Below are 26,146 nucleotides of genomic sequence, written 5' to 3' on the forward strand. Positions count from 1 at the left end.
ACACATGATCATTAAGTGTAAATTTCTTCCTGTAACTGTGTTCAGGCAAACATGCAGGAGTGAACTTTTCTGAGCTTGCTGTGCATATTATAAACAAATTTTTCAGAAATTCCTCTATCTGAACAGCTTCCAGGGAGTCAAGTTACTTTTGTTCTTCCCTCATAGCTGTAATGTAGCAGCTGTTGGTCAACAACTGATGCACCTAAATTCATTTCTTCAGGTCTTTTTCGTGGCATGAATACTAATGGTATATTCTACACAGTTACACCTGTGTGACAGGTACATCCTACACTGTGCCCTTGAACTTCCTTAGCCAAATACCCATTTTCCTTAACTGGTGAGTGTGCTAAACCTTCATTTCACCCTGCCCACAGATCTGGAATTCATCCATAAAATACTTCCAGCTCAGCAACTACTATAGACACTAATAAATCTCAAATTTGTAGCCTGTAAGGCTGCTGCCTAGACCAAACTGAACTGGGGGAAACTGTGAGAACCCAGGATTTCTATGATTCCACTGGGTCACTTTTAAAATTTTGTAATAGTTTAGAAAGAAAAAGATCTGACCATAAAAGCAGTGCCTTTTTGTAGTGGAAAGGTCCACCCTGAATTGCTTTAAAACATGTTAAACACATGCTATTGTGTGGAATATTTTTCTCCTTTTCTGAGACCTTACACATGCTGGACTCTAGCATGTGCCTTTCTCACTGGATGAGTTGGAACTAGGCTTTTAAATGTAGGTGTCCTAAGCTAAGCTGTAGTTAAATGTCTAAAGCAGATGGTGGAAGTATCTCTCTGTGGTGCTAGATTCTTGCCTGAATGGGAGCATTTGGCCCAAACTAGATTACCAGGCAGAAGGGGAGTGTTTAAAGCCTAAGTGGATCCAAATTTGAGAAAGGGAAAAACAACTAAGTATTACTGTTCTTCTCATGTCATCTTCACTGTGTCCAGGGTAAATCTTGCACAGCTTAGGATTTGGCCCATCCCCGATTAGGGTGTTTGATTTCCTGGATAGAAAAAGCTCTGCAATCCTATAGAAAACACACAAAAATCCCTCTGAAATGTTTCTATAGGAGTCAGTCTGCTAAGCATCTGCTAAATGTGCAGAATATACTGAATCCATTCTGGCACTGTCTTGAATGCTGCCTTTACCAATATTAATGGAGACACCAAACCATATTGCTCCACAGTTTCTCATGCACACACTATGCTCCTGACACACATATGTGTATATGTCAAATACCATTTATTGTTTTTGCATTCCTTGGTTTAAGCACCAGTGTTTTTTCAAAATGCTGACTGGCCATCAATACACCCAGACCATCCTGTGTTCTCTCCACTCAATAATGTTTCTTTAACCAAAAAAAAACCAAAACAGCAACCCCCCCCAAAAAAAGTTGTTTATTTGGTCTGTTGCACTGTAATCTCTGTTCTTCTGTATGTGGGATTATGTAGCTCTGCAGGTGATTTCTTTAATTCATTCTAGTCTTTCATTAGAAGTAATAGATGGTCTTAATTACAGCATGCCACATGACAAACTGGTAAAGGTGCTAGAAGTGTTGCCAACAGGAAAAGAATTGGATGCTGTGAATTTTTTTTAATTAAGAGTTGGCAGTACAGATGGGACATAAGATTGGACTTGTGTCCACTGAAAACTATGTAATTTTGGTGTAGACATTTTTCTAAATGTCATGAATTGTATGTTGTTTTTGGGTTTAAGAACGTGAAAAATTATTGTCACCTTAAACAAGGTAAGACCTTGAACCTTTGAAATTAAATATATACCAAACAGGGAAAGAAACATGGTAACGTTTGATTTTTCTTTTAATATTGCTTTAAACTGCAGTCTTCCTCAATCTATCTTAACTTGTGATGAATGTTTACTTTATACCATTAAATATTCTTGGGGCATTAAGTTGCTGTAGTAAATGTTATTTCAAGTGTTGGTAGACATGTAAGTGAATGCATTATCTTTGCTACTTGCTGTCAGACTCTCAGGCAGAATTGGGGTCTTATTCCTCCACTTTTGTATATTCCCAGCAGATGTGAAGCTGTGTGACCTCAGTGTTCCCAGGTTAGGCAGTTCTGCAAAACCTTAATTAATTCCTACAAGGGAGAGTGTGGTGCATTCATTGCATGATATTTTTTCTGAGGACAGGGTGGTTCTCAAAGTCAAGGGAGAGAATCCTTTCTAGACAGGAATTTAGAAGTGGGATTCTAACAGTAGGTGCCCTCGACCTTTGGTGGAGTATGTTCTTCTCCAATAACTAGGGAGGGCCTAGGCTGTGATGAGGCATTTGCGGGAAGAACAGACATCCAACTAGAGTAATTTTGCAATTACCACGAGACAATCAAACTTAGTTTGAGATAATGTTTCTTTATTTGTGGAAAATCGAGATCCAGAGCCATAACCATATGCACTTTTTTCTCTGCGAAAGGCAGATTGCTAGATGAGAGATGGTCATTGTTCAAATGTAATGTCTATCTGTATCTAAAATTAGGAAAAAACCCAAATCATTTATGCAGAACAAATACCTGACTTTTCAAGTTTTCTACCATTAGCAAATGATTATTTGGGTTATTACATGGGCCCTGACTGTGGCAAAGTGATTAGTAGTTAAATCAGTGGGGTTTTTTACCATGAGAGAATATCTGCCAGTCATGATCAAGAGAAGTAATCTGCAATAGTAGTACTTCAAAAGGGAGGAAAATAGTAATTTCTAATTATTATTCAACTCATTGACTGCTTAATTCTGAAGCACATTTTTTTCTAAAGATAAATCTAGCCATGCTGTCAGATTATATTTGCCTTTGGGCTGGGGGCGAGGTTAATCCCTGGGGATTTCCGACCCACTCCTGGCTTCTACACTGGAGCAAGAGTAGCCATCATCCCCCATCTGTATCGAGTACATTCACTGATGGGAGAAGGGGCAGAGATAGCTGCAAGCATCACAAGGCATTAAGCAGGCACATAGATAAAGTACTTCTAAGTTCTCACAGTGATAATGTTCAAATTCATTCTTACTCTGATGATTTGAGTATTAATTTGCTTCCTGTGATTATTTAATGCGTATATGCAGCTGTGGTTTTCTTTTCCTTCCCCTCTTCATATGATGTGCTAGCAAAGGAAAGCAGTAATAGTCTCCTGGGATATGTACAGCTCTGTTCATATCTGAGGTATGAAGTCAACTCCAGACCATTTTGTTCTCATAAAATATACAGTGCTGCAGTTTAGTGGATAATGGCATAAATGCCAAGATTTGTTGTTCAGAACCATTTTCACTGGGAGATGTAAAGCACTGTGAGGACTCAGTGCTGGATGGGAGAATCCATCCATAGAGAGGCAGAATCTCTGTGCTGTGGGGATAGTGATTTCACCTTATGTGGGTGTGCTAACACCTGCCACACTTATCCATTGCTACGTAATAATACATACGAGATTTTTCAAAGTACTAACAAGGAAGTTAATGGGTTTTACAGTTCCACTCCTTTAGATGTGTGTTCTATAAAGGTAAAACCTTTTTTGTACTGCTTTGGATCATAAAGAAGATGGTTTTCCCTCAGGTCAGTAGGAATGGACTACATGCTTCCTTCTGTTTGAGTGCATTGGTTTGGAAGGCTGCTGAGTATATTCAGTTTCCACTGCACTTGGGGAAAATTATAGGGGCATGCTGCAGCTTCAGATCATTTTCAGGGTATGCTCTGTTCTGAACTTTGGCAGAAAATTTTACAGGAGGGGAAAAAATAAAAAATAATAAAATAAAAAAAAAATTCCGAAGCTGAAGTCTCTTGAGTTATTCGTATAGAAACTAGAAAAATCCACGTATCTGTCTGAGAGCCATCTGTCTGAGAGACATATGTCAGGAACTTCAGTGCTCTTGAATCGAGCCATAAGGGTGACCTGGACAGATTTTTTAATGCGAACAATGACCAAAAAAGGAGCGTTCTTTAGTAAGTAATCACCAAGGGCTTTCCTTGTGCTTTCACTGAAATACAAGTGAGAATCCTGCGTAGGATTTGAAGGCCGAGCTAAGATGGCTTGGTGCCGCCCAAGAGCTGCCTTGTACGGAAGAGGGGTGTATGTGCGTCCAGGCTTTTCCAGGTGCGCGAAGAAGGCAGCCCGCCACCCTGGTGGGGAAACCCCGCTTCGGCTTCTGACAGCTCCGGCACCGCTCTGCTCTGGATTAGTATTTTAACGTATATTAAATAATTGCTGCATTCGGGTCTTTCAACTCCTAAATCTTCAAAAACCGTTATTCTATTGTCTAGCCAATAGAGGGTATTTCAGCATATTTTTCCCTGGCAAAACTGTACTGCATTTCAAATTATTAAAAAATTACCCGCACTTTTAAAGGAACTAATTTGGGTCTGTCCACGGAATACAGTCATGGACGAGTCCAGCCAGGCCCGCCGAGAGCGATGGTATGATTATAGTTAGTGGAAATGAGCTTGTTTTGCAGCCGCTTGGAAAACCGTGGAGAGAGTGGCACTGAGAGAACAGAGCTAGGGCTTGGTGGCACTTCCTGCCTCGGAGGCGGTGCTGGAGAAGTGGGAGGGAGGGAGGGAGAAAGGCGAAAGGGGGAAATAGCCCCAAACCCACACAGCGGTGGTTTTTTGGGTTTTTTTGTGGTGGTGGTTATTTTTTGTTTGTTTGTTTGTTTTGTTGTTTTGGGGTTTTTTGTTGTTTTTTTTGTTTGTTTTGGTTTTGATTTTTAAAATTTTTCCCCCCCTCTGCGCGAGGTGAGGGCGGTTTCCCACCGGCGGGGCCCACGGGTCCCTCCCCGCCGCGGATCCCGCAGTGCCGCGCCGCCGCTGCGGAGGCGGGCGGGGAGGGAGGGACGGGGCGGGTGCGGGGGGCGGGCGGAGGCCGGCGGCGGGCAGGGGGAGCCGCGCATGCAGGGCAGGGCCAGGCCGGGCCGGGCCAGGCCAGCAGCGCCGCCGCTGCCGCCCGCCGTGCCCGAGCATGTCGGCGCGGGAGGCGGTGACCTACCTGCCGGAGAAGGGGCTGTACTGCCAGCGCCTGCCCGGCCGCCGGGCCCGCGGGGTGCCGCCGCTGCCGCGCAAGGGGAAGCGCGCCGACACCATGGGCTTCTACGGCACCCTCAAGATGATCTTCTATAAAGTGAGTGGTCGCTCCATCCCCTCGAAATGCACGACTGCGGAGGACGGGTAGGGCAGGGAGGGGCGGGCGGTGGCTGCGCGTCCTCCGCGTCGGTGGTCCGCAGGCGGGGACGTGCCGGCGGCGGAGGGCTGCCGCCCGGCCGTAGCTGCAGTCAGTGCGCTGCCGGGGAGCTCTGCCAGCGCTTAGTGGCGGGCGGTGATGCGGTATGCAGTTTGCTGCCCCTTCTTTTCATTTTTAAGAATATTTTTTGTTTTAATTTTTTGATATAGTGCGGTCTCGGTTAGTTTGATAAATAAACGTTGTCTGAGGGATGCGTGTTTTCCTAGCGACAAATTAAATGTTTAAGAGCATGTCTGCTCGACGTTTTCTGTGTTTTGGTTAAACAGACACCTTACTATGTCTGAATCTTGTCATGAGACCTCTCTGCTGTAGAGAAAGTTTTAGCTTCTTCATATGATAAACGGTGTTTAGCACGTTCTGAGATACTGAAAGTCAGTCTGCGTGGTGGACCCCATATGAAAGTTGCTTAAAATGTCTGAAAAAAAATCCCGCCGAAATAAACAGGTGAAATCGTTCTTAGACAACGTAATGCGTATTGTTTTCTTCGCTAACGTGAAGAAATAAATCGCCAGAGCTGATTATTCCGCTGTTGGCTTTCTACTTTTTTTTTAAGGTGCACCTTGGAATAACTGCATCTACCTCTTATGAGAAGCAGAAGAGGAATATCATGATGATAACCTCTCAGAAAGGCAAGCTGGAAATAAAAATTTTCCTTAAACAGGAAAAATCCTTTCTGAAAAGTCTATCATCAAACACTGAAATTTGTTCTCAAACATCTTACTTATGCTGCTGGTAATTTTGGTGGCTCACCCCCCTAGCACAGCAGCAGAAGATGGTATCCATTGTTTTCCAGTGATCTTTGCAACTGGTTTTCTTGGGGGGAGCAGAGGGAGCCACTCCTCCTGGGACGTGGGGAAGCACGAGCGTGGGGCTGATAATTCGGCAGCATGGAGGGTGGTTCTGGCTCAGTGTTTGTCTGGTGAAATGCCGTGGAGTGTCCCATGTGAGGCCTGGGCAAGAAAACGCAGCTACAAGGCAAGCTCTTGTGGTTGTGTTGTAGCTGTTCCCACAAAAACAAGCCTTAGCTTTCCTGTGTAAGCACTAATGAATCAGAACACAGGATCTTCAGTGGCTGTTTCTATGTAAAGCCATAAGGATATTTTAAAAGTATAAATAACCAGAATCACTACAAAAGTATGTGGACTGTAAGTGTTAGAGAATTCTGTTGTGTTTGAGGTATTTTGGTTTAGGTAGGTAGACTGATACAATAAATGGTTAAATAACTGTGTAATAATACAATATTTAAAAAGATCAAATCAGTTGTGTAAGAAAGATGCCAACTTTTAAACTGTATCTTAAGTATGAAATTTTGAAAAAAAGTAAGCAAATGGTTATACTAAGTCTGAAATGTAATACAAGTAGTTTATGTATTTTGCAGCTCATAGTTGTAAACAGGAGTAAATATTCTTCAGCTGGTTAAACTTGTGGTGTATCACATCTCAAAAAAAAAAAAAAGGAAAACCAAAAAAAACCTCAGAAGTTGCATTTGGTGCATGTATGTCTCAGTTCAAAAGTCTGCGGTTAAAGATTACCCAAATATGTAGAAAGTAATCTCTATTTGTCTGCCTGGATAAATATGGCTTTCATTGGTTGCCATCTCTTTGGTAATTTTTGCAGTCTGGCTTCCCCTTTTGGCAGTTGCCCTGCTCATTATTTGGTTTTAATCATATCTAATTGCAGGTGACATTCAAGACTGGGGTGTAGTATTTTTTATCCTTACCCTTCTTGGAAAAATGCTGGTTAATCTGCAGTAAAACTATACAGTTTTATAAATGTTTTTAATGTACAGCTTTAAAATCAAAGTATAGATAAAAGAAAGGATACAGCAATTTTATTTGTTTTAGGCCTTGAAATAAATATGGTTTATAATGCAGACAGGCTATCTAAAATTTAACCATTTTAATGACAGACTAAGCAATGAACCTGAACACAAAAAATCCAAGGCTTTGATTTAGTTCCTTCCCTCCTCTCCTAGGTGGACAGAGAGAGAACAGTTTAGTGAATAAACCAACAACTAAATAAATTAACACAGTTCTGCGCACTTTTTTCACAAGTTGGGAATTAAAATAATGTAAATCCAGTAGATTTTGGACCCTAAAAGAGTTACGATATCTACATGCACCCTATAAAACATGTATCAAATATTGTTGAATTTAGAAAATAAAATGTTGCTCTAAGTCATTTTATGAGTGTCAACTTTCTGAAATTTGGTATAAAAGTAGAATGTAAAAATGTATTAATTTTACAGAGGTGCACGTAAGTAAGATTGATTGTGTAACTAAATCTCTGTTGTTACTCTTTTTCACTCACCTTGCAGATGAAGAGAAAGTTGGACCATGGCTCCGAGGTCCGTTCTTTCTCTCTGGGAAAGAAACCCTGCAAAGTCTCAGAATACACAAGGTAATTAAATTCAATGACAGATCTCTGGATCCTGATTCCTGCATATATCCTGTCTTTCCAATTGCTGAGCCTGATTAATTCAGCTCCTCTTTATGTTATAACACTGTAAAGCAAAGAAGAGGTGGTATCAGCATTTGTATATTGCTTTGCTGATTTAAATTACATGAACTGAAGATGAGTTTTAATGAAGTAGCCAGACTTGCATTTCTTCAGTTGAGGTTTGTGTTTCATTCTAAATATAGTATGCCCATTTACTTAAGAGATATTTTGAGGCCTGGTGCATTCTTGGGAATGTCAATCAGATTTTAGAAAGGGACGTAACAATAAACTCTAAGACTATTAAAATTGTAATCAAGTGTATCACTTTGCTATGGTAACAGGAATGAGAGAACGAAAATTCACGTAGGCAGAGCAGACCATCTGATCTTAACAGGAATATAAGCATGCTTGCTATCCAATGTAAAGGTATTATGAGTTCTGGTCTGCTTCCTTGCTACTTCTGTGTGGTACCAGGAAGCACAAATACCTGCTGTTGTTTCCATCAGGTGCTTCATGGGGTAAAGCACTCCTAACCGTGAGCAGCAGTAGCAGAGCAGGGCTGTAGATGCATGTCTTACAACTGCACTCTTGCTATGTAGTTGCCATAACAATTGTGCTTGGATGTCACACTGATTTTTGTTCTGTTTGAATTTAGACTGTTTTATGTTTTATCCCCCACTATAAGCATCATCCCTCCCATAAACATTGCATTTGCCTCCCAAGGCTCTCTGGAAATGGCACTTCTTTTGAACACACTACAGTAGTGTTCAGTCACTGATGGTTCTTTCAAAGTAGCTTATATTTTATTTCTATTCCTTTAAGAGGTTTATCCAGTGATGAATGAAAAGTTAGGCGGCAGGTTATAGGGTTGCTTTTCAGATGTGTAAATGCTGCAGCAGAGTAAAGGAGGTGATGTGTTGTTGCTGAGAGGCATTTGTTGCAGCTTCCATATCCCCCAAGTCTCCAGGTGGTATCTTCTAATTTCTGAGTCAGTCTAAAGGAAGGACTCCCTTGTTGGCCACCATTTATTTAGGTGACACATTGGGAGTTCTCTGCACTCCCAGAAGAGTAAGCAGTTCAGCACCAAAGAAAGTGCACGTTTTTGTTGAGTGTGTCTGTCAAATTCAGAGGAGCTGCTGGACTTGTCAAGCTTCCACAGAGACCTGACTTCTTGTTTCAGGGAATGAAAACAGGAAAAATGAAGCACGAACAAGTATTTTGTGTTTTAATCTCCGGTCAAAGAAAAGAAGCTTTTAGATCCTGTTTTGAATAACTGTTTTTGACTGAGAGCCAGTTTACAGCAGAAGAAAGTGAAGTGTAACTGTTCTACTGGGGCAGGTTCAAGGCTACATGCTGCTCAGAACCAATAAAAGCTAATTTCAAGTGCCTTATTTTGAACCTTGAATGGTAGGCCTTGTGTCGGATCTCTGCAGATGGTTAGAATGACTAAGCTGTAAAATCACATTTTTATTTTAAAAATACTTTTTACTGGCATTACTTGGAATTTGAGTAGTTACTAACATAAAAGAATCCTTAAGTAACATTTGATCCTCCTCTCTTAAACTCTTTGATTTGGTTTTATCTAAATAATATGTAGGCAAATGATGCGGTTCTTGTACCTGATTTTTTCCATTTTCCTTAGGATCAGGCACTTGACCAGTTTTCATATAACAGATAAAGTCAGTAAACAAATGATGTTAAGATGATCCTTCATCTCTGAAACAGAATTTTCATACCAGCTTCTGTTTCTGTTATTACTCAGCAAAATTAACAGTTAAAAATAGGCCTGCTCAAATCAATCTTTACTTTTCTTCACCTGTTTGGGTAAATGTTAGGATGTGCTATGATTGTCCTTCAGAATAAGGAAGAGTAGAGTGAAATATTTGTAGATCATGATGAGGTAGATATTAAAATGAACTTGCCCTGCATCATCTAAAGCCATTCCTGTAGCTACTGAAAAATCAGTAAACCCTCTAAGGTCCTGCCTACTAAAAAGCTGCATTTATCCTGCAAAAAAGCAGAGGGTTTTTTGGAGTCTCACACTATATTCAAAGTGTTCATGCTTATGTAAATACTACTGGGGTTCCATATCCCGCTGGGGAATACAGCTTTGATATTCTGTGAATGAAGTACTTTACATTATCTAAAAAAAACCCCAAGAAAACAAAACAAAACAAAAGCCAACCAAAACAAACCAAAAACTAAAAAAAATCCAACCAAAACAAACCAAAAACTAAAAAAAACCCCCCAAAACAACCCAAAAATGAGAAAACAACCAACCAAACCAAGCAAAAAAACCCAAACCAGAAAACACTGTCAGCTGTATTACTTTAGACTCCCACAATAGTAGCTTAATCCCAGCTCTTTTAAAAGCTCCATTCCATGTGAATGAGCTGGTTTTTAACATGTCAGAGTGAAAAAATCAAACTGTGATTCAGAGTACCTTTGGCTCCTTTTCCCTTTTCACTTCACACTGACCCTTAATTCCCGTGTCATTCTATCAGCACAGAAACTTTAAAACACCGTATGGAGTATTTCAAAGCCGAATCCCAGACCACTAAGTTACTAGAACTGCTTCATATTACTAGCTCTTTGTCAACAAAATATATTAAAACCTAAAAATAGATACTTTTTTTTTCCCTTTCTGTTTGAAGGCAAAGCAGCACTAGCACATTTCATATTCAGGTGGAACTCTGAGGTCTGGCTTCCTACATTCCTCATCAGAAGGCACCAGTGTAGCCCAAAAAGAAAGGAAATACTGTCTGTCACAAGGAAAGGAAAGTATAAACCTGTATCTTTACATGCAATTTGCTGGCCAATTAACAGAGTGATAATTTTTCAGTCTTGAAATGTAATCCCTGTTTCTCCCCTAGTTGGAAGGCTGGCACTGCAGTGGTAGAAGCAGGCAGATTTATCCAAGTGAGGTGCTGACCTCTTGAATGACTAGCAGAACATTCTTCACATTATTGCTTTTGCATTAAGCTAAAGAGTTTAAGTATTAGTTGCAAATTATGTATGAGATTCTTTGTTCTCTTGTGAATTTTCCTTGATGTTTTACATGTGGCTATCACTCTCCATTTGTATGGCAGTACCACAGGGCTGGTGCCATGTTCCGCCACACCGACGACATTTGGGGACCTGCGGGCAGCCAATGGCCAGGGACAGCAGCGGCGCCGCATTACATCTGTGCAGCCACCATCAGGCCTCCAGGAATGGCTGAAAATGTTTCAGGTAAACATGCTTGCAGAAATAAGCATCTAAAGCAACTCTTCCTCCATGGTTTATGTAAGTTCTTCAGTAGAGCTGGTTCTCCTTATACATCCCAGAATGTCTGCCATTGATTTAGTGTTCTCTTGCAATAACAAGTGGGCATCAACTTTAAGGAATACTTGTTCCCTGTTTCAGCAAAAAAATAACAGCTTTAACTTGTTTCTTAATAATATAATCCTTCCTGTTTAGTGCTTTCACATTTTCTGCAAAGTCTGTACAACATGTAAGGGCTACCTGCATGGCCTCAAGGCATTTTCACTTGAGACTAATAAGCTTTGGTGCAGGGTTTGCTTCAGTGCAGTTATATCATTAGTTTCATCACAAGTCTGGTGTCTTTTGAAATTAGGAAAAAAAGTTTATCAAAAATAGATTAAAAGCAAACTCAGTGTGTATTTTTGCTCATCTGTGTGAACTGAACATGTCAGCCAGCACATGTGTACACAGCTGAAGGGAGGAAGGGAAGGAAGAGGGGTTTTTTTGTATCTTTTAAAATACCTTCAGCAACACCTAAAAATTACTTATCTGGACAAAAGGAAAGATATAAAGAACAAGGATATGGACCACTTGCACAGTTTGAAACTGAAATCTGCCTGGACACTAGTCAAGGAGCACCTGAGCCAATTTTGTGTATGTTAATACAAGCAAAGTTTGGGGCAGGTTCTGCTTCTGATCCACAACCTCTGCCATAGAGATCATAACATTTTGCTCAGTATTTTTAAGAAGCAGGGGTGAATCTTTGTTTCTGAGTTGAAAAATGGAAATATTATGTCTTCCTGTCTTGATTAATAAATTGCTTCTTCTAAAAGCATTTTCAAAAGGGGCAGCTAACAAATACAGCCATTATTTCAATTACTGTAACAGGCAAAGATAAAAGAACAATATTGTATGTAGATACAGGTATCTATCATACAATTTTGCAAGCAGAAGTGTACTTTGGCTTGATTCATGCTGCCACATTATACTATTGATCTCAATCACTGTCAGTTCTGAACATTAAAATAATAATGTAGAGCCTCTTTTCTCTTTATTTTTGAACATTTATGATCTGCTTAAACCAGTGGAAGCTTGAAATTAAGATTCTTGCACACATCATCCAGTTTCTTAAAAATATTCACTTTTAGTTACTGTGGTGTATCTTTTTTGAGACTGTTGACAGAATTATGTCTTTTTAACCTCTACGAATCATAATTAAATGGTGCTATGTATATTTATATAATGTAATACTACATTGTATTTTAACATTTTGTAATGGTTTTTTATGTAAGATTGATAGTGATAGTTACGTATTTTTGAAAAATATTATTGAAGGCTGAGGCGTTTGAGAGAGTGGTATAGACAACCATGCTAGTAAGACCAAGGCTATTGGCTGTTTGGTTAGGATAAGAAGTCTATGAGCACTTGAAAATTTTGCCTATGTAGAGAAATGTGTACAGTGTGTAATATAGAAAATATGTCTTAATACATATATATTTAGATACTTTCATCATGTCAAAATACTTAGTTACAGTGCTAAATGCCTAAAAGTAGATCTATACTACTGAGAGGGAGGGAGGCCTCTCCTAACAGGAGATCATTGAGCAGCACTTATTGATCACGTCTGTCACTGGTAGTTTTTATTGTATTCACAAAAGGGAATCCCTTACTTTTGAATGAAAAGCTTTCAGAGTCATGTAGCTCTATCTCAGTGTTACATCTTCTTGCTTCCTCATTTTCTGTGGGCTTATTTTTCACATGAATTTCATGAAAGGGGAAGGTCTTAAACAGCCAAATGATAAAAGCACATTCATAGGGAAGGTAGCTCTGCACAAAAGGCTGGATTAAATGGCACTTGCAGCATCATTCTTGCAACACAAAGTTTTGCCTGTAAAGAAACAGGAATGAGAGAACTTTCTTCGTGTAATGTGTACTTGCTAGTCAAGCTTAATAGCTCTTATTTTATCTGAAAATATATTTCCAATTAATTTTAAAGCTCAGTTTCTAGGGACTTGTTAAGGGGACATATGTGCTGTTTCATGTAGAACTGTTCTTTGACATAGAAGCTGACAGTGACCAGTGATACTTAGCTATTTTGGGGACTCTCACCTGTATGTTGGCCTTCAGTCCTTCTCCTGTGTTGTCTTTTCAGATAAAATCAAGACGACTCTGCAAATATTAAGAAAACTTAAGATGGTCTATAAGGGTTTTTATATGTACTACATGTTGTTATGTTTTATAGTTGATCTAAGCATTTTATTTTGAAAGTAACAAAATAATGCAGAAGGGAGAAACACTTGTGTAGTTGCACTATCCCTTTAAAAATAAAGTTGTATATGGATTTCAATTAAGTCTGGAAAGAAGAATAGGAAGGCATTTTTTTAGATTAAAGCAAATTAATTTCTTAGAGGACTATCTATTTTATTTGGTTTGCATTGGCTTTTGACTTCAGGTCTTTTAAAAATTTACTCTTAAGAGTTTCTAAAATCCAATGCCCAAGTGTATCTTTACAAAATTTATTTCTTTACAATAAGTCTTAAGTCACCAAATTGCTTGCCATAGGTAAAAAAAATCAGCTGGATGCTAAGTTCATTCAGAATTGCTATTTGCTTTAAAAATTACTAAGCTCTCCTTTCTTCCTACTTCATATAATTACAGTGTTGGGTTTTTTTTAAAAGTAATTTATTTTAAAATGGCATTTTCATGGAAAATTGATCTTGTAAAGTTGTCCCATACTAATATAGGCAATCACTTTGAAGAACTAGTGAATGCTATCATTTTACCTACAACTGGAAGCATTTTTCTTTCACAGCATTTTAGATAGTGTCAAAAATGCTTTTGCCATGTCTTGCTGGCAAGAGCACCTCCTTTTTTTTTTTTTTTTTTTTTTTTTTTTTAGAAAAGTAGTTGGCTTAGTCACCTAAATCCAAATTGCTTGCCATTCTCCATTTCAAAGATGCCCAGGAATGAATACATGTACAACTGACTAGTCCACCTCTTATGTGAAGCAGGCAGCAAAGATTGTACCATAATTGGCATTGCAGCATTTCCTGCTCTGTGTCTTGTGGTGAGACTAGGTCAAGGGTTAGAATTTCTGTGCAACCCATACAAGCAGCTCTGGAGAGATCTGCACTACAGTTTGATGCACCTCTTGGCTGTATCATTGGTTTTTTTCAGAGGAGTCCTTCAGACTTACAGCAGGTCTCCTACCTGTCTGTGCTTATTTCTCTTTGGTTTGGCTCTCATGGAAGTTTTGTTACATACAAATTCAACTGAATTGAAATTCAGAGAAACTGAATTTCTGAGAAACTCTGATATCCAACCTCTAGCAGGGATGTCGGGTCACAGCTCCTTGTAGACAAGGTCGATCACATGTGCTGCAAATGTTTGGTCCAGGGGACCAGATTGGGAACTGAGACTCTGATATGGGTTAATGAGGGGACTTCAGCACCAGCTGCTCCCGAATCCCTACTGGTGTGACAAACTACTTGCTGTACAGCTGTATAGCTGTAGATGGTGTTCCTTTCAGTGCTTATGTGCTGTTTTTGTCCAGAGTGAGATACCCTCAAGGTGGGGGTAGGCTGGGTTTTCAAGAACTGACCCAAGAGCTGAACAGAAGCAGGCTCCAAGAAGTGCCCTTCTGCAGGTCTCAGTAATGACAGACCTCCATTAACAGAACTTAGTAATGGAGAGAAGCATCCTGAAGTTAAACTCTAAAATAGGTTGTCAATATACCTATTATAGTAAAAGGATATAATTGCTACAAGCTGTAATTGTACAAATTGAGGGTAGCAGATGAGAGCTGAGCAATAGAAGAGTGCAGGTCATGGAAGAGGGGAGGTGCAGCAGTAGAAGAGTGCAGGTCATGGAGGGGGAGAGATGCAGAAAGAGATGATGATAAAAAAGCAGATGGCAGGTCAGACAGAAGGTATGAGGTGGAAGTTGTATAAGCAGCAAAGATGTTGTTTATATTGACTGTAAGAAAGAGAAGACATTTACCCACAGTGGCAAAGGGGGGATAGTTTACAGTTAGGTAGTGCCATTGTTGAAGCAGCTGCTTTACTGGATGAGGAAATGGTATGAACAGTCAAAAGGCTTTGGCTGACAAATCAATACCTTCCTGAGGAAATGGGAGGAAAGAGGGGGTATGTTTCTTTAGAATTCTGAAGTCATTCAAAGAGCAGTATCAGTGGGCCCTGCTGGCTTCCCAAGGGCAATGTGAATGAATCCTGGAGTTACCTTTTCTAAGGGAGCCCCTGCCCATAATAAAAGCTTTAGTTTAATTTTACATTAAAATTAAACTTCAGTTTTGAAGACAAGGAAAGCAAAGGAAGACAGTTAAGCAGAATTATTTTAAAGATAAAGTGTATTCTTTACAAGGATCTTCAATTTGGAAGGGAATTGCCTGGTAGAAATCCAAGGTGTCTGGTCACGATGTCACCTGTCTCAAAAGTCTCTAGTCATCTGCAAGGTATGAAACATTGCAAACTGTTTGGCACACAGTTATTTTCTTTCTCTTCTGCAATGTTTGTTCACTGCTGTTTCTCATCAAAGCTACAAAGTTACTCCATATCCTTTCTCCCTAATTCCCTGCGTGCAGTTTTCTTGCAAATGGATCAAGCTACAGGGCCCAGAAACAGAATTTACTAGTTTTGTCTTCATTAATGCAAGCAGTTGGCAAGGCTTCCTCCCAATTATCCATGCCAGATGTTTCCCTCAGAGACCTCTTACCAATTGTAGGTGGAGGGGGTTTGTTTGCTTAAGTGAAAGACTGAGGGGACAATGTCCTACAGGCAACATTTTGTAGCACTTGATTGCTTAAGAAGATCTGTGGGAAGCTGCATGTACCCATACCCTAATGATGACAGACAGATAAAAGAGGGTTCTGCTTTTAGTCATTAACAACTCTTTGCCATTCTTGAATCTTTTCCCTTTTCTGTCCAGATCTGTATTAAATTTTAAAAACCAACTAAGTGTAAGAGTGTTAGATTAAGATGGCATACAGTGACATTATTAATCAATAACATGTTGGTAACTGCTAGTAACATTTGCCCCAGCAGCAAGTGCTCTTCAGGTAGAGTTGTTCTAATTTAGTAAATGTAGCTTCTTATAAATTAAGAGTACACTGACCTTGGAAATTTATATTGTAAGGAAGTAGCACAAGTACTACTTTCTCTCTTTTTAATTTTTCTAAAGTCAAACACAGCTGACAGATGAGATTAAAGACTGCAAACATTTGTACCTAACAGCAGCTAAGCTGTGGGTTAATGAAACAAACAGCAGTTGGAAGATTGGTGGTATAAACAGTTCTACAATGCATGATTTATGGAGAAATGCTCTGTGATATAAATGTTTCTGTTGAAAGAAACTTATACTAAAAGGTGTTTACTAGCACTACTGCAACTTTGGCTGAGACAGTCTTGTTTCTTTTAATATTGTGAGGTATTGGGTATGAGACATGGAAACCCTCATCTCCTGTAGTGGCACTGCATACACATAGGTGGATGAGGAATGTTTTCTTGCTAGCTTAAACCATTTTACCAATTGCCCACAATGTGTGGAAAAGCTCAGGTCAGGAACTTCCTTCTCTGTTAGGGTGGGCTGTCCAGTACTTGGCACATATTTGCTGGCAGTGCAGAGAGGCAGCTGCTGTGCACAGCTGCTCCACAGCAGTCCCAGATAGTACTTGCTCCATAATGGAGCCACCTCCACTGCTCTGAGGGACTTGGGTCACCTGAAAGCCCCCAAGGCCATCATTTGGGTAAATGATAATTCTATTGACATTTTAAGTATTTTGATGTTTTAATTAGGGAGAAGTGATGCAACACAGTGACCTCTCTACATCAAGTAAAGCTGGATATTTATCTGCTTTGCATTCACTTTCAGAAATTCCACCTACTTCTTCCCTTGCCTCATTGTTATGCATAAACTGCACAGTACACAAACATTGTAGTATCATTGAGACCAGAATGAATTATCAGAGTCAAATCCAGGGAACAGAAATTTAGAACCTGAGCAGTAAAGGTCCTGAAATATGTGGCAGATTAATACAGAAATCTCAAAAATTGTGATGTCTCATTTTCTCTCTAAGGCTTTATTTGTGTTCTAATTCTGTTGCTAAATCAGCTAGCAGTAGCTCTTGTTTTTTTCTGTTATTGTTTTTCCTTTAAATTGTTTTAACATAACGAATCAAAGGGTTTTTTATGAGCACAGATGAATTTAAGACAGGATTTTTAGATCCTGAATATAATAAGTTACTATTTTTTCCCTACAAATAATGCTCCTAATCTGCTATGCTCCCAATTGAGTGCCTTATTAAATCTTCAAATTTTTTAGCACCCATTAGTAAAAATGTGGAGTAAAAAAATTAACAATCAAAATTCCCTGTTTATTCAAGTGTGAATTGATACTTAAAAAATATGAATTGGTTTGTAGCCAGGATTCTGAAATTACAAGATTGTCACATAGGGACACACTGTAGTTATAAGCAGACAGTAAGATAATGTACTTTTCAAGCAAGTTTTTTACTTTCCTTTCCTCTTATATCAAGATTTTGGTCTGCCAGATGAAACATGAAGGTTAAGCTATCATCTCACTTGAATGCACTTGAGTTCATTCTATTGCAACCCCTCCATTGTCTGTAGCATGTGTGTAGATTTCATCAACTTCAAAAGAAGCTTAATTAATTCAATTATTATTAATATTATTATCTATTTAATTGCCAATCTGTATGTGTGTGTGTAACAAATCCTTTCTTAGCTTATGAATTAGTGTAGTAATTTTGAATATATTGTGTTGATTAACTCCTAATTTTTGTATCATTAACATGAGCATTTATCTCCAGTGGCACTTAATAATATAAACCAAACCAGTTTGTTAAACTAAACTCATTGTTTCTTTCTTCTTCTTCTCTTGCAGAGCTGGAGCGGACCAGAGAAATTGCTTGCTTTAGATGAACTCATTGATAGTTGTGAACCAACACAAGTAAAACACATGATGCAAGTGATAGAGCCCCAGTTTCAAAGAGACTTCATTTCCTTGCTCCCAAAAGAGGTGAGAATTACACCTTATTATTGGATTGTATCAAAATATTGGATTATGGAGTGCATTAGCTGCCATCTTTAGAAAAGTTCTGTGCCAGTTTTGCCAACATAGTGATGGAGGTTCACAGTTTGGAACATTGCCATAATATGGCTACTGTAATTTCAGGGTGACATATCTGTATCTCTTGGTAGCATTTATATATTTGGAAATACAGATGACCCCTGTAAACACAATCCCAATAGCTCTAAAAATGCCTCTGTATCTTAATTTGGCCAGTTGTGGTTTTTTTTGGGAACCAGTTCTGTTAGGACACACACACACACAAAGATTTCCTCTCGATGTAAGATCTCTCTGCAAATTTTTCTATGAGTGTAAGCATTATTTTTAGTGCTTTAAGAGGTGAGTGTTTGTTAATGTTATTTTGAATTTATTTTAGACAAATGGAAACCTAAAATCTCTACAAATAAGCCAAAAATAAACCCAGAAAAGCACTTCTTACTAAGGATCAAGCCACACTGTAATTAAGCATACACTTTACAGTAAATCCTTCACTGGAAATCAGATAATGTTGTATCCAGTTAAAGAGAAACTGAGATTTAGATTTCGGTGTGTGTAACTAAATGCTCCACATAAGAGTAATTTGTAATGTCATCACTACTAGAACATGAGGGTGGATATGCAAGGTTATAAACCCAGTTTGCTGCAGTTATTGAATAAGTGTATTTTAGTTGACTTATAAGTAGTACTTCTCATCTTGATTGATTTTAGAAAGTTAAGTCTCAGTTCCTAACACTTTGCTTTGTGTTCTGGTGCTTGTATTTGGTTGCTATGTTTGACATGGTTTTATTACCTGAAGACTTTCGTGTTCTGTTCTTTGACACACTTTTCTGGCAAATATCCTATTTTTGAATACTTGCATGTACAAAATGTTTCTTTACTACACTGTAATATCTTCACAGTCTTCTCTTGCTGGCTGGCATTTGTAAGAGTTGGAATCAATTTATGCAGCAAGTATTCACTTAGTACACCGGACATAAGATTAGTATTTAGAGAAATAATACCTGCAGCAGCCTTATCAGGGAGTGGAAAGGACACTGGGAGAGTAGAAGAGTTTAGTAGCACCTCTGCATCATTGCCATGTTTCCAGAGAGGCCGCCCAAAGATTAGAGGCAGAGGAAGGCAACAAGACTTTGTATTTTGAAGAGACAGAAGATACTTGACCAGTTCTTTATCTATTCAGTCTGGAAATTTACCAGAGAATTGATAAAAGTAACTCAGAGATCAGTTTTCTTTGCATGGTTTTGTGGCACTACTCATTGAAGTACAACCAGTGATTGAGTTTCACTGTAAGTAAAGATTGTGTTATAATTTCAGTTTTCACAATTTCTTCACAGAAAAAATACAATACTTAGCAGTAAAACTTCCTCACTTAGGTTTCTTCACTCTCCTGTAAACTACTAATGTTTAACTTGCTTATTTCTAGTGGGTTTCCTGATTCTTGAAACCAGAATATTATAACTGTAACTTCATGACAGGCTGACTTCACCAGTGAAGCTGGCTTGAATAATTTTTGCTTCCTAACCCCAACTCGCTATCACCAAAATTAACCGAGTTTAAAGAAGCCATTGTGCTGACTCCACCATCTCCTCTGCTGTTCCTTCACCCAGAGCTCCTCAACAGGGCTGTCCCCTGCTGCTGAGTGCTGACTGCAGTGGGGGGGGTGATGCTCTGAGCCTTGAGGGCACGAGCAAGTTGTTGGAAATGAGTAGTTCCATGAAGAGGCTTCCCTAGTGAAGCCATCATCCTGTGAAAACACGCTGCCTTGGATTGTTGCTCCTCATTAACATCTGTGATTATCTCCAGTGCTGTTTCAATGCACTGATTTTATTACCAAGCCAGAACAGGAAAATGGTGTGGACCTCAGGGCTTTGCTTCAAAACTATTGTCTGCAATGGAAGGACAGTAGCTTAAAAGCCAAATAACTGTGGAAATGTTTGTTTTCCTCCCGAGAAAATAGTTAATATGAAATAAATACTCTTGTTTTCTTGCTGAGACTTTAGAAATAATTTTTCAGATTACTTATTTATGAAAGTCAGGTCAAGAAACCAATAGGTAGAATTTTGCTGAAATCAGCCATGGAAATGTTGTTGGTTCTGTGTGTGTAACTGAAGAAAAAAACAAGGGACTGCTTACTTTTGGGTATTGTTAACACTTCAGCAGAGAGTGGTTCTAAATCCAGTTCAGTTAAAGGTCAAATCTTTGCTACCTGAAATTTTCTTATCCACTGCTAATACTAAAGTCAGCTGTGGGCTGTGTTGACCATTGACAACTATTTAGATAAATGTAGTCTACAATATATGTTGCCCATATTTAACATGGTTTAGAATCAGTTGGCTCATAGGTGTAATTAACACCAGCTTAGCAAATGTCTATGTCTGTATAGATAGGACAAGTAATATTTAAACAAACTGCTGTCAACTGAGGAACATTCAGAAAAAAATGGAAAGGGTCTGTGTCATGTTTGAGTTTTGTTATGTACAATTCTATGTAATGTGTGTTAGGAAAAAACAATTCTTTACTAATTTCACATGCCGTGGAATGAAGACAGAAAGTCTAAAAAGTCAAACAAGTACAGTTGTTGCTCTTGTAACAGAGAGCCTTACACCAGATTCCAAATGCTGTCTCCCTGAGTAAAGAGAGAAGAAGGTTCTTCAGGTTTGTGGCCTGGGGTGCCTACAGGATCTAACACATCATTTAAGTCACAAGTCCCTCCATCTAATATGGAGTCCTGTGTAGTCCCCATGAGCTGCAGGTGATGACTTGCAAAAAATGTGTACGTGCAACCAAAATGCAAACAGTTGTAATGTGCTGAATTTTTATTTCCTGCTCAGTCACTGGCTTGTCTAGATTACTGAAAGTAAATGTTTCTCACAAAGTGAGGTCAAAAATCTGCTCAGGTCAGCAGCCTGCAGTTATGACTTCCTCAGTAAATTTCAGTCTTTGCTACTTTGAAGCGCAGATTGTTTCTTTCTGTCTGTCTGTCTATCTACTTCTATCTACTTCTACTAAAGATTTAATTGAAAGTCCTAAACAAAATACATAGCAAGCAGAGTTAAAATGGGTGATCGGATTTACTTGACAGCTTCTGCATCCGGTTAATTACTGACAAAGAACACACTGTGTGAGCATGTTAGTCATTCTCTGCATTAAAGTTTATCAATATTGTTCTTTCTGCAGAGCTTTTAGGGGCTATGTGCATTTCCTGTGACTTTCCTGCATCTTACACTTATTTTCCATGATTAGGGAGTTGCATTGTTGCTATCAAGTAGAAAAGCTGTATTTGGCCATCACACCCTTAATGATAGCCATCCTCATATTTTGGATTGTGATTCATATGCCTCTGTTTAAGACTTCATGGAGATGTGGAAATTTTGGGGGCTTTATTGTGGTCACTATATGGCTTATCTCAGTCAGAAAAGGTCTGAATTTTTCCCTAATAAACTTTAGTTTTGTCATGTGAAAAAGCTAATTTTCTATTTACTTTCTGGTGTCATTAGGATTTGCCCTGTGGTTTTGCTAACAAGCTGCACTGAAGTTACATATCTTGATCCTACTGCATCCCAATCCATAAAGCTCCTTGTAACTCCACCTAGGAGTGTGTTTGAATTCTCATCAGAAAATAAGCAATACCTACTCTGCCTTTCCTATGGCAGCAGAGTGGTTTTGAGCTCTGAGGAATGTAGCATTCACTTGTTCTGTATTTGGGCTTACTGAATGATGTTACTCATCACAATGTACATCCCTATTTACTCACGTGTGAACACTGTACTTTTCAGTTCAACTCTCAAAATAACTTTTGGTGTAATTGTTAGCTAAAATAACAGACATTATTATTTTGGTAATAATTCTTCTAATGATTCAAAGTAATGTGGCTTATATTTTTTTCAAAAATATAATAATTATTGCAGCTGACATCTATTTTATTGCAAATGCAAGAATCATTTTGTGATATGGTCTGTAAGGATTTAGTTACTTGTGATGATTGTTATATTTCCACATGCCCACAGGAATAAACTGGAGTCTGTTAAGTTTCAGAGATTGTTTAATAATTTATTGTTCCAAATTTCTGTATTTCAGCCCCTGGTGTGTGATAGTAAATGGAGTTGTTTCACTTTTCTCTTCAAAAGCAGTGCAGAAAATACACTTTCTTCTAATTTTTTACAGCTGGCACTGTATGTGTTGTCATTCCTGGAACCCAGGGACCTTCTGCAGGCAGCCCAGACATGTCGTTACTGGAGAATTCTGGCTGAAGATAATCTTCTCTGGAGAGAGAAATGCAAAGAGGAGGGTAAGGCTGAGCAAAATGATGGATGGTCAAAGTGTTGCCATCATAAAAAGTGGGGTTCATTTACATAATAACCTTAGAGTTTTACTGAGGAAATTCATGTGACTTTAGATTTAGTGCTAGTTATGCTTTGAGCTACATGGTATGTATCTCTGTTGAAAGCAGGAAAGAAATAATCCACGGAGTGCTAGAGTTTAGGCTTGAATATCTCATTTGTAAAGTAAACCAGTTGCATGTTTTTAGAATACAGTTGGGTTTGCTTTTTGAGGATTATGTTTGTTCAAAAGGCACCCAAAAGAAATAATAGCTGAGGTGTAAAAATGATAGGAGTATAACCTGGCAGTGTGTAGTGTGGAAGAGAAACTGTTTCAGTGGTTGGTAGAAGGGCTGCTGTGATGTCACATCACTTGTAGGGTAATTAAGGCAGAGATGGCACATGGTAGTAGGAGAAGGTGCTGAAAGGTTTGCTTGGAGAGGGGCACATAGTCCATTAGCCACATGGATATTATTCTGCTGATGCCAATTCAAGAAGATATGGTACTCCAGCACTGATATGGATGGGCAAAAAAAGGCTCCAATGAAAGTAGCCATGTGTTTGTGCACATGGAGAATGTAAGCTTTTTTTTTTTTTTTTAAGAAGAGTTATAGGAACAAGGAGTCTGTCTGGGCCAGGAAGGAGGGGAATAGAAGAGCACATACATGTGATCCAGAGCAGTCTCATCTTGGACACTGGACCCTGTCCAGACTGCCTTCAAGTATGTGGAGACAAGGACTTGTGAGGGGTTGAAGAAAAGTCTTAAAAAACATAATGTCAGTTGTAGCTGGCTATCTGTGAGGGTACCTAAACTAGTTGGTTTTCTTTTGTGATGGAAAGCAGGTGTCTGAGCTCCTAAATCTTCTCTAAAGATTCTCATCTTAAAAATTTCAATGAAAATGCATTAAAAGGACAGAGTGAGAAAAAAGGAGATGGTTGAGAGGGAAATGAGCTTACGTTTGTGAGCTTAAAGTAAGAATAAATACATCCAGGCAGGAGAGCACAGGCAAGCAGGCCAGTATTGCAGCCTTCTTAGCCTCAGTGAGCTGCTCAGTAACATGAAGGAGCCCTTAATTCAAGATTGCAGGCAAAGACCAGGCTAAAGGCAGAAGAGTGAAATCCATATACTGACAAGAAACAAGACTCCTGCCAGTAATGAAATGCAGTGGATAAAGGAGCTGCATAGAAAAGACAGCAGGGTGAGCGAATTGTAAAAAAAGCTGGATCCGTAGTAGCAAGACTGAAACAAAGCACTACTGCTTAAGTGTCAAGTCAGAAAGGGCATAGCTATAACTTAAATTCCAGCAAAGAGACAAGAATGCCTAAAGCACTCAGCCTTTCAGATCGAGAAAGTAATTAAAAGCTCACCGATACTAGGAGTCACAGTGAACTTAAAGGTAATGAAGATGGGTGACCAGAGTGGAGAACCATAGACAGAAAGGTTGACTTCTTGAACTGTTCCAGAATAAGCATATAAGTGGTTAAGGAGATTTTTGGACAGCACCCATTTGTAAAAGGCAATATTCTGCTGCATTACCTTGGAAAGAAGGATCCAAACCCGAAGTAGGAGGTTGTCAGCAAGGAATGATGAACTATAGCATTTTCAGTCATGATTATGGTAAAGATTATGCTGAACTGACAAGGACAGACAGAGTATAAATCTCTGAGGAGCAGGGTAGTGACACTGACACACAAATGTAGGCCTGCAGGAAGTTGTTACATTTCTGCCATATTTTAATGTCAGGGGTCACAGTAAAGGTTTGGGAGGGCAGGTGTTTTCTGTGGGGTGGCCTCATCTCTTCCCCTCCCCCTGCTTTTTTAAATTCAATTTTAGGGATTGATGAACCATTACATATCAAGAGGAGGAAGGTAATAAAACCAGGCTTTATACACAGTCCATGGAAAAGCGCCTACATCAGACAGCACAGGATTGATACCAACTGGCGGCGAGGAGAACTGAAATCGCCCAAGGTGAGGTTCTGAGCTCTATGCATGGGGCCGTGAATGAAGCAGGATCAGCTTGTAGCTCGGGTTCTTTCATTTTGACAAGCAAGACTATCCATGCACAAAATACAGTGAATTGCTACAGAAAAAAAGAAAAGAAATTTATGTTTTAGTTTATCCTGGCTTTAAATTATATTCTGACCACTATTTTGGCAATGTGTTATGCTTCATACTGCAGCATCCTTTCACTGCACTTCCAAGAATTTCTATACAATTTTGTGAATTCTTATAAATATGCAAGTCCCGTTGAGACAGGCAATCATGGAAATTTGATTGAAATATATTTATTTATATTGCATTATATTTATATTTATTTATATTTAAATATATTTCAACATACAGACACGTGTATATATATAAGTGTATATGTATGTATTGGTACAGCTGTTGCAACATAAAGGTACTCCACAGTTATTCAGTGATCAATTCATACTTTATTTTTAAATTGATTCTTCAAAATTGAGCAGCGCAAGACAATAACTTCATTCTGTGTTAAGATTTTTGGGGAGTTTTCTAAATGTTAAAATTATTTTAATGACATTGATGTTTATCATTATATCCTTTACAATATGAAGATATGGAATATCTTCATTATTTCAAACCTTTTGTAAATAAAATAACAACTCTCCAATCAAATTTGATAATGAACAAGCAGCCAGAAATGTGAAGAAACCCCACATTTGTGACTTTTTAAGGTTTTAAGGCAATTTACCAGTTTTCTTAATTAAAAATAACAAAATAAAAGAGGAACAAAAGAATTCCCATGGAAAACCTTTGCCTGTATTGTGCTGTTTATTTGGCCATGACTTATGTACATTTCTTACAGTGGTCCTGTATTTCTTGCCTTGATATGCCACATCAAGTTATCTTGGAATTATTGTTAAAATTACAGCCTCTGGCATTTTCCAAATGCCATTTCATTTCAATGAACATCTTGAAAAATGTTTGGATATCTAAAATAAAAAATTATTCATCCTATGTATTCTAGTAAGGAGTTTTGAAATTTTTTTGCTGCATTGCAATAAGATATACAGAATTAGTTTTTCCAAAATCAAGCATTGAAAAATCCCACCTCTATAAAGCAGCATTGCAGTCCACATTCCCAACACATGGAATTGTTGCTTTTATTTGTATTTACTTGAGTTGATGGTTTTCTAGATTTTGCCTTTGGTGCTGCCTGGCATTTAATACAATTAATACAATGCTTCACTGGTAAGGGAAAAAAATAGATGTAGTCAGCCTTGACCACCGACATACAAAATACTCTGCAAATAATCAGCCCATCCTTTTTATTCAAGATTGATACTAAAGGTAATAGTAACTCAACTGAAAAATAAAGAAATAAAGAAATGGAATAACTGCAGAGCAGTGTCCAGTTATTAATTCTGCCCACTTTTGTTAGTGATTTTTTTCTGGTACTTTTAGGAGGCTTGCAGTAACTGCAGTGTGCCTACTAAGCAATGCAGCATCACTCCATGGAAGGAGGGAAACTCCTTCTTTGGTCCCAGCTGGCAGTAAATTAGACTTGACACACAGGATTAAGGGGCCTTATTATTACTGAAGCAACTCTAGCATTTTGTAATTTATGAATTAGAAGAGCACTTTGTTTCTCCTGCTTCTTCCTAATCTTCTGTATTAAATTGTGACTGTTGCTTTTTGGTTGGCAGGTCCTCAAGGGCCATGATGACCATGTGATCACGTGCCTGCAGTTCTGCGGGAACCGGATTGTGAGCGGCTCTGATGACAACACGCTCAAAGTGTGGTCAGCAGTGACAGGCAAGGTAAGGTGGCTGCT

At 38.8% G+C, this 26,146-nt stretch overlaps 1 protein-coding gene across 8 annotated transcripts in view; it reads left to right on the forward strand.

The window, feature by feature from the left end:
- Positions 1-26,146, forward strand: part of FBXW7 (F-box and WD repeat domain containing 7) — a 207,986-nt gene that overhangs the window by 160,533 nt on the left and 21,307 nt on the right. For 6 of the 8 annotated variants that reach the window (XM_079305424.1, XM_079305425.1, XM_079305430.1 and 3 more), the window contains 6 exons: positions 7,560-7,642; positions 10,771-10,912; positions 17,843-17,977; positions 22,193-22,316; positions 24,182-24,318; positions 26,019-26,132. In XM_079305424.1, coding sequence (XP_079161550.1) covers positions 7,560-7,642; positions 10,771-10,912; positions 17,843-17,977; positions 22,193-22,316; positions 24,182-24,318; positions 26,019-26,132 — 735 coding nt within the window. Of the gene's footprint in view, positions 1-4,881; positions 5,123-7,559; positions 7,643-10,770; positions 10,913-17,842; positions 17,978-22,192; positions 22,317-24,181; positions 24,319-26,018; positions 26,133-26,146 lie in introns of those variants that run through there. The other 2 variants (XM_079305426.1, XM_079305427.1) reach the window with 1 other exon arrangement.

This window comes from Erithacus rubecula (assembly GCF_903797595.1).
Source record: "Erithacus rubecula genome assembly, chromosome: 5".
In the NCBI taxonomy this organism is placed as follows: Eukaryota; Metazoa; Chordata; class Aves; order Passeriformes; family Muscicapidae; genus Erithacus; species Erithacus rubecula.